Genomic DNA, 9,356 nt, shown 5'->3' on the forward strand with positions numbered 1-9,356 from the left:
GTAAATGACAAAACTAACCATTACAACCAATTAAGGATGATAGTGGTGTTGAGGATGCAACACTCCCTTAGTGTGGTTTCCTTACTGTTTAGGTGTATAACCTCCATGATGCATTGGCCATTTCCTTGACTTGACTTTGATTACTTGATCATTAAAGAATGTTGTTGGAGACTTAGCTTCATTCACCCCTTGCACAAACCCTGGATTTGAACTCGCCAGCTCCCAAGGACTGGGGCAAGCTCTCCTCCTCAGCTGTATCCTTTGAATCCATGAAGGACATCACAGGGTAGCGGTCTACAGTACATCCCCCAACATTCTTCAATGACGGAATAATTCATGGAGTACCTCAGTAATGGAGCATAAAGCTTGAACAAAGTTCGAACGTCTTCTAGCAAGGTTTTGTAGAGCTATGCATTATTTCCTAATCAGATGCATTTCCGTTGTGAGAGTGCTCAATGAAGTCTATCTTCATGTTCAAGTACTTGGTTATTGAGTGACGCAAAACAGAAATGTCTTATAGCGAGGTTTTAGAGAGCCTTCCTCTCCAGTACCAGAACTCCAATAATAAGCAAAGTATCGTTGATGAGAGGCCGGTTTATCACGGAATACATATTCTCAGTGTTCCTTCGGACCGTTTTTCTTTAGTAACATTATTTGTGATTGACGAGAGCTTTATGATAGTGTTGTTTCTTTAGCATTGCTTTTACTAATCAAACCCGTTTATTCAAATAGGCATATTATCTACTTCTGCGGGCTTCCTTATTGGTACTGGGAATGGGATCACAGCAATTCAAAATGAAAAGGACTGATTTACGTTATTAGCTTAAAATTTATATAATATCTGATCCATCAACGAATAAGTGTTGGCGGATCTGGCCAGTCCGCCTTGACTGTAGGGTTGATCAGGAATTTTGGTAAAAAACTTGTCCCGACTTCAAGCCTTCTCTGGGATCAACGCCTTCATATTCCCTGCGAACATTTGAGGGAGACAAATTGAACATCAAAGTAGCCCAAGAATAAAGAGCTTTTGTTTTTCAGTGTTAACTTACCTGGATTCTCGGGCGCTTGAGGGTGTTCTCCAAAACGTACGTTATGTCCCTCGACAATCAGGGATCGCTTCTGACAACAAATGAAACTTCTTAAACAATTGAAAACCTAGTCTTGGATTCCTATCTCGTGGAGGCCATGATTTATCTTTGGGACACGACTTTTAAGTCATGCTGCATCAAGTTGCTAACCTCAGTGAAAGGCCCTGATAAGTCAAATTTTGAAGCCAGTTTTATTCGCTGATCAGGGTAAGGTGAGATGATGCATACGATTATTATCACCAGACAAATGGGGGTTATTGGAGCTAAATCCTCCGATATTCATAGCCAAAACATTACGTTACAAACAAATAAACCAATGAAAGAATTCTATGCCTCTGACAAGAAACAAAGAGAGCATCCGATAGATTGAGACAACAATTTTTTTTTGTTTTGGGGAAAGGGCAAGAAAAAAACTTGAAGGAGGAACAATGATTACGATTAAGAAGGGACCATGATTGCAAAAAAAGGAATTAAACAAGTAAACACGGGAAGAAACAAAGAATGATTCTTAACAATACAACGTTTCGGTCACCCGCCCACTTCTACGATGAAGCAAGGGGGAAGGGAGTTTCATGATTTGGGAGGGGAGGTAGCGCGTGCTCCATCTTGTCTCGTCATTCCGTCTGACATTTCTGGACCATGTTTCTTTTTTGAAATTTTTCTCTTCTAGTTTCGTAGCCAATCAACGAATACTTGTGAATAAATTCAAGGCGGATTTAGCCTCCTTCTGAGATCGAGCCTTGGAAAACACATTCCAGAACCGCAGGGTCTCATCACCGGCTCCAGTCACGATTGCTTCACCATCTGGACTGACGGCTAAGTAGAGCACTCTATAGTTGTGACCCGTGAGTTTGGCCACTTGCACCAATGAAGGGTATTTCCAGACCAGGATCTGGTTTTGGGAGTACCCGTGGGTGGAAACCAGCTCAGAGGCATGTTTCGACCATGCCAGATTGCACACTTGGCTGCCTGTGTCCACAGATTGCATCGGTTGGCCCGTTAGGGTGTTCCAGAAGCGAATGCAACGATCCGCAGTTCCTCCTGGAAACAAAAAAGCACAACGGATCTTTTAAGCATGAGACAAGTCTATCGGTGTGAATGAAGTATTTTTATGCAACTTCTAATGTTGGAAACATTTCTTATACGACGCGAAGAATTTGAAATGAAATGCTTTGTGTCCAAATAGGGTGAGTAATTCAATGGTTAGAGACCTTGTGACTCCAATCTCTACGTATATGGCCAGTACTTACCACCGCTAGCCAAAAGGCCGTGATGATGTGGGGACCAAGCGATGGCCTTGACAGCTGCTTTGTGTTCCGTGTAGGCGTGCACAGGTTGGTCTGAGCTGAGATTCCACACAAACAGTTTGTTGTCGTTGCCACCGGAGGCCAAATATTGGTTATCCGGCGACCATTTGAGTCCACAAACCTCTTGCCGATGTCCAGCCTAATCCGTGAATCAAAGGTTAATACAAAGCTCCAATTCTCAGTGATGGATTGCATTTCAGCCTACCAATCTCTTTTCGGGGGCCACCGAGGGCGTTCGGATGTCTCTCTGAAGGATCAATCGGTCCCTAGATCCGGAGCTCAACATGTCTCCATTCCACGCCAAAGCTCCAACTCGAGCAGTGTGTCCTTCCAAGGTATTGATCTTCTTGGAAGCAGCCACATCCCAAACTTGCACATAGCCCTTGTGTGTTCCAACGGACACCAAATTACCCTGGAAACGAACGGACATACGTCGATCAATTACTCCACCGGGGGTTCACTCTAACCTCCTCCCAGTCCCTCAAAAGCCCCCCCCCAACTTACCCTCTCCGACCAAGATACGGACGTGACCGTGTCATTATCCGGGGTCAGATCGCACAATCGTGTGACTTGAGACGTGCAGGCAGACCACAGGTAGACACAAGGACCCAATCCCACACTGAGCACGTTTTGCGAAGACCAATCGACTAGATTCAAGTAGAAGTCGTCTTGCAGCTCGGGGGCATCGAGTACTTTGAAGGGAATCTTGGAGATCTTGCGCGATGCCTTTCGCGGGGAACGGAGAAGCTTCTGGGATTTGGAGCTAATTGGCGTTAGACTATAGGGTGATGTCACTTCGTTGATCACAGCTGACCGTTTGGAGCGATACTGGGCAAGAGCAAAAACTTTTCATTGTGAGGGGACATTGATCGGTGACTTATCTAAAAGAGAACACTCACCGAGAAAAGATTGCGGGAGACTGGCACCGGGGACAAGGCTCTGCGCTCGTCACTCACATCCTTGAAATCTTCGATGGAAGCCCCGAGGATTTCGTTTTGAAGTAGGGATGAATAGACCAATAAAGAATGGTCCTTGGAGCCTTCCGAAGCATCTCGGTTGGTCTTTCTTAGACTATTCAATCCTCGATCCTGAAATAGGACACAACCACAATCGATTCAGAAAATGTGAAAACTAAAGTCCAAGCAAGCACCCATCCCAGCAAAACAATATCTGTGTTAGACTCTACAAGACCCCTCCCTCTTCGTCTTAATAGGATGGAGGCTTTCTTTCATTGAGATTGTCGCGTCTAGGGTTGATGTACGTCAGATCAGCGCTGATGGAATGATTCTTCCATAGCCATCAGTAATATCATTGACGATGTTGAGACGACTTGCTCGAGATGAACCGATCTTACCTGGACGAGATTGAAATCCGTCTCCCAATGGTTGCCCGCTCGGGCCGGGATGAAACGGTCCGAATACCTCTCCCGTGTTTTCTTGGACGGCGAAAATAGGGGACTGCGCGCCAACAGACTGTTCGGCGGGTTGGGAGAATTGGGCCACGGCTGAAATCCAAGGGTTGTTCATCAAATCCAGTTGCGCAATATGTGAATGGAACAAATCCAGGAAGGTCCGGTCTTGCTCATCCTTTTTCCAAAATCAAGTCCGAGGAACTTCAAGGGACCTTTGAATACTTGTATTACCGTACATTAGTCTTAACCAATCAATGACCAATGATATTGTTGGAGACATGTTTCACTTCGACTGCCTTGATTTATTGGCTTGTTCATGAACCAGTAGTATAAGGGCGGGGATGCTAGGGCCGAGAACTGACATCTTGGCGCCAGATTGTTGCGTTCTTTTGTAACTCAGACGAATCGTAGGTCGTTGCAATCATGTATACCAATTTTCAGTGTGATCAAACAATGAATCAAAAGCTATGCTCTCTCAAAGAGGAAAAGAGTAAATAAATAATCAAGCCCTCTTCTTGTATCAGGTTTAGTCATTCAACCATTCGATTTGAGCTGAAAATTGAAATACGCTATTGTAGTGGCCTTGGGTCCATCTCATTTGACGAAGAACGCAATGCACTTATCAGATTCCAAAATCTCTATTCTTAAACCTAACATCCCCGTTCATATTCCAGTGGTTCATGGCTTGATCCATAATGTAACAAATTAGGGAAAACACCTTCAGGAACCCATGTGGCAAGTTTGGACCAAACCCTTAGCTAATATAATACGTGTGGTGGCTTTGTTCTAAAAAACAACATCTTTTCAATACAAGGTTTACAGGCCTCGTGCAATTCCTCTTTTTTTCCTCGATTTTATTTTGTCCAACTTTGAGGAGTTCCTGAGGAGTGCATATTTTTTCAAACATCCTCTTTTGTTACAAAAAAAATCGTTCTTCTTTTTGTAGAAGATAACCTTTCTGTTAATCCTCCTTAACAAACTAGGAGCCTATGACTATTCCTACTTAGATTATTTGCTTTCATTTTACCGATTTATGGGACGTGTTCTTGTTCGTGAGAAAAAAAGACCGATGAAATGAAATTAACTCTAGATCTAATGGAGCCTGATGCTAAAAACTTAGAATGAAATAATTTCATCATGTCAATATTATCCAATAGGAATAACAAGTGGAGACTGGATTTTTTGACAGATAAATATTCTCTGAACGAGGGCTGATAATTAATTCATCATAACTTCAATTTTTTTCGTCAGTGTTGCAACTTTGATGACTATGCTAAATCTCAAAAATGTACTTGGCATTGAAACCGGGTTTGAGAGAACCCACTTTTCTAGCTTACTGAGTATTACTCGTCTTCCCTCTCATCAAGATCAAACCACCCATTTTAAAACCAGTCAAAACCGTCAAGGGTCTTTTCATCAGAAGCATTTTCATTACCTGAGCTCACCCAACAGTCATCATACTCTAAATCTAAAACTCATTTTTCTCCATCATTATTAGGCCCTAAGAAGATGGAGTTTGGGGGTCACCTTTTGATTTTCATTGCGTTGTTGAGCTTGCGGACTTCCGGCCATGTTCATCGCTGAATCCGATCCGGGCGAGCCACCCGCATTCAAGGCTTGCGATCGCTGGCGTTTGAGCTCGCTTTGCGGCGACCCGTGTAACAAACGCAACTGAAAATCCAAAGCGTGACGATTGCTGAAGGCCATCTTGGCTGGCTCCCAAGACTGAGTCTGGCGCCTCACACAACACACTAGGACGAAAGGGCGAACACGCCTCCGCCACACCTCCACACGGGTACACTAGGATGGCTTGATTTGTAGTGGAGGGAGGCTGGAGGAGAAGACAGAAGCCAGGTTGATCGAGGTTGACAACTGGAGAAGTTGGGGAACAATGCCTTGGACAGTGTCACGGAGGAAAATAAACGAGAAAAAGCCAGAGGACTGACTGAATTACTTTTTGCGACTATACCCATGAGGTGAGTTGCATGGAAAACTTGTTCGAGAGATACTGCTAGTATCATCGATTGGAGGATAAAGTGTGTGTTTAGGCGTGGCTATAGCATTCAAGGCATTTCACTGTATTTTCGTATTGATTGACGACCAAGTGTGAAAAGTCTGCGCACCGGAAAAATGTAGAATACCAAGATAATATTGACGATTTAGAAATCAAAATGACGTGTTTTGGAGCCCTAAACATATGGAAACAGTTTTTTCACCACAAAAGTGTTGGAAATAGGTCTAAGTAAATTTGAATTCATTTTCCTAGCCCTTAAGGGCATCACGCATAGGTGGTTCCATTGACCTTATGTCAATTTCATATTCCGATAATCTTCATATTAAAGACATTAGTGACACCTTGATAGTATACTGGTAGTAATAAATCAATTAATTCAGGCACATTAATAACCCAAAATTCCCCCTGCTACTTTACTTCCATTGGCCTTCCCCACGGGGATCCACTATCGCCAATTCCATTCAACCTCTATGTATCCGACCTGACCGAAGCCCTCACACACAAAGGCCACACCATTAACCATGTTAGTGTTCAATATCTCTAATATGCAGACGACCTGGTTCTCTTGGCTGATTCAGCCGTGGAATTGCAAAATGCCACCAATGCACTCCACGGTTATTGCCAAGAGAACGGCTTTCAAGTCAATAACATCAAGACGAAGGCCATAGTTTTCCATAAAGGTCGTCTGCCTCCCACCTCCTTCCATATCCACCAGAGGTGATCCGGAGGTGATGTCGGAACACAGGTTGTCCTTCCCGGTCAAGGACTTGTTAACACCTTATTGTGCTTGGCCCGACATCCCTTCGGAGTATTGGCGGTCACGCACCTTTGTCCGGCTCCCGGTCAAATGCCATCAACGTCAGGAGCTGCCAAAAGATCTGTTCAATCTGACCCACCCACTCTACTGCAATTTTACCTCTACCCACCTGTTTACGTACCATCTGCAATTTCCCTCTTCACTTTTTTCATGTGCACTGAACCAATCCTAGTCAAAATCATTGTGATATCACACTTTAGTCAACTATTTTATCAGTCTTGACCATTTTATTCTTTTATCAATCGATTTTTATAAATGAAATTTATACATGCAGTTTATAATTATACATTTTACAATCTGACATGACCAAGAGTCGTAATAAAGTTTATCATTATTAATAACGACTGACATCAAATTTATCGCATACTTCTCGAATGACGAGCAAATATGGAAGCCCTGAAACTAACAGTCTCCCTAGAAAATAAACAAATCCAAGTGACTAAATATGCTACCCCTGATCTGTAATCCTTTCATTAAATATATGCCACGACAAGGCAGTTATGGGCGATAGAACATGATTCACAATAAAATTAGGGAAAAGGCAATGATTGAAGTTTTCATATTGTATTGAACAGATCTGAGCCTCAGCGACATTCTCATCACCCAATTTTTGTTTTTGGCAACACTATGCCCCTTTCGACAAGAGAAATCGACCAAACCCAAGCGCACACATGGCAGGGTGTCGAACTTGGTATAATGTACAATAACAATAGCATTTTATCAGTTCAAAAATCATTTTTTTCCCAAAAACAAGTAATTTCTATGCAATTATGAATTTTAGACTCATCTAAGTAATAATTGCTCATCTTACATCATCTTATTCGATATAAGCAATAATCTCGAATGGTGCTACTGGCTTTCGTCACTCTAGTAAAGTAACGGCCCGTTCTCGGATGCAGACAATGAATATAAACTCTGTCACGTGACCAATCCTGGAAAGAGCGGGAATTCGAAATACATTTTTGGACGAACACTAGGTTTTCCTCCAAGATCACCAATGTTATAAAAATACACAATATGCGTAACTTTCATGAGAAACGACAAAGAGTGCAGCTGCTATAATTCATTGAAATTTTGAAGTTCAACGCGGGATCAGCCAAAAGGTTGTCTCTGAGCCAAAAATGTTCTTTGACAGCTAAGGAAAAAAAAAAACAGAAAGAAAGGTTTGGGGCCCTTGGCCGCGTTTATCATCTTCTCTTAAAATACTTAAAATACTGTTTAGCAACTCATCTTTCCCCCAACACCTGATAGTCCTATGAGGTCAAGTCGCTCGAAGACGGGTGGCATATGGTGTCTGTTCAACATTGGAGTCCTAAAACTTTTCCCGTTCATGCTCCTAACATTTGGAACTCGTCAACAGGCTTTCGGGATGCCCAAACGAAACGTGGTGCGATCTCTTCAGCCAGAGCTCTTTCCAAATCTGCACCCATCTAGTCTAACCTTACCTTACCTTTATTACTTATTTTTCATGCACTCTCCTTGTTCAAACGCGACAACTAGTACGAAAGTTTTACTTTACTTGTTATTCCCCTGGACAAATTTAATAAACTCGATTACACACACACTTTGCATGCGCCCATATTGTACTGGTTTCATTGAGATACTATCATTTTTCAATATTATTTTGTAAAAAATGAACCTTCCCCGAATTACCTCGTGTTTCCTTCTTTTCACAAAAAAGATGTCTAAAGAAATGTGATAGAAAAAAGTGCTACTGCAGCCGAATGGTATTCTTCTCTGCAGGTGTCGTGGCTTTAAATACTGGTACTAAAGCCTAACATAACAAGGACATGTGGCTTTGTTGTTAGTTCATATCATGAGGAAGGTCCCTGGTTCGGATCTCCTCCCTGACCTTTCTCAAGGAAACTGAGATTCTAACCACACCCTTAATCAGATAATAGACCAATCTGCATTGGATGAAGCTCCAGCCTGTCGGAAATGTTTACAAACGATGTGATTGATGGCTGACTTTGCTAAACAAACAAGGCCGACACTTTAAACCCTAACACGCCTAACACCTTAATCACTACACCTCGAAAATAAAGTGACCTTTTTAGCCGAAATTATTTTTTGTTAAAGTTAAGAAAAATGCGAAAAAACGTTAAGGAAACACGAAAAATGTTCAAAATGTGCAAAAAAGGATGAAAACATGCTAAACTAAGTTGCAATAATGCAAAAATAATACAAAGGGGGGAAAAGGCCATTTTTCAGCTCTTTATAGCCTGTTTGATGAGGTTTTTTTTGCTCCAAATCTACTGAATTAATAGGCCATCTATTGATTCTCAAGATATTGATGATTGTTTCTTGCAATATTTGGCATTACTCTTTTCCGGAGCCTAATTACTGTTTTGGTGCTGAGGGTGCTTTTGCTCACAAAATAATTTTGGAAAGAATCAAACCTATGTCGGCAGATGTAGCTCAACTACAAGCTCTCTTTTGAAAGGGAGTTGCATTTTATATATTCAATCACGGACTTCTGCACTTGCAGCATGTGAACGGAACCAAAAAAATCTAATTTTCTGAACCGTTCACTTTCTTCCAAATGAGCACTTTATACGACCACAAGATTTCATTAAATAGCCGAACTTGGCCAAATTTGAGCCCAAAACCATGCTAAAGGTACTCAGGAGATATTGTATGTATTTTTGTATGTATTTATTTAGGTCCCAAAGGTTTGAAATGGTTTTGTTACAATATATATATATTTGAGTGAGACCAA

The 9,356-nt window shown here is 42.0% G+C and overlaps 1 protein-coding gene across 1 annotated transcript; it reads right to left on the reverse strand.

Annotated features, from left to right (window-relative positions):
- Positions 1 to 1,260: 1,260 nt before the first annotated feature.
- Positions 1,261 to 5,690, reverse strand: LOC131876830 (fizzy-related protein homolog). The gene is made up of 7 exons (XM_059222334.1): positions 5,334 to 5,690; positions 3,750 to 3,899; positions 3,295 to 3,483; positions 2,900 to 3,223; positions 2,601 to 2,807; positions 2,339 to 2,534; positions 1,261 to 2,129 (listed from the first exon to the last, which is right to left on the reverse strand). Exons 1-7 carry the CDS (start codon positions 5,511 to 5,513, stop codon positions 1,771 to 1,773), a joined length of 1,605 nt encoding a protein of 534 aa, XP_059078317.1. The 5' UTR covers positions 5,514 to 5,690; the 3' UTR covers positions 1,261 to 1,770.
- Between the last annotated feature and the right edge of the window lie 3,666 nt (positions 5,691 to 9,356).

Source organism: Tigriopus californicus, chromosome 2 (genome assembly GCF_007210705.1).
Source record: "Tigriopus californicus strain San Diego chromosome 2, Tcal_SD_v2.1, whole genome shotgun sequence".
Lineage (NCBI taxonomy): Eukaryota > Metazoa > Arthropoda > Copepoda > Harpacticoida > Harpacticidae > Tigriopus > Tigriopus californicus.

Excerpts from the sequence above, each read along its gene's own strand:
- LOC131876830 (XM_059222334.1), bottom strand. The coding sequence starts at position 5,513 with ATGGCCTTCAGCAATCGTCACGCTTTGGATTTTCAGTTGCGTTTGTTA. Across the intron at positions 2,808-2,899 it reads CCGTATCTTGGTCGGAGAGG|GGTAATTTGGTGTCCGTTGG; the intron begins GTAAGTTGGGGG and ends GTTCGTTTCCAG. Across the intron at positions 2,535-2,600 it reads TGGCCCCCGAAAAGAGATTG|GCTGGACATCGGCAAGAGGT; the intron begins GTAGGCTGAAAT and ends TTCACGGATTAG.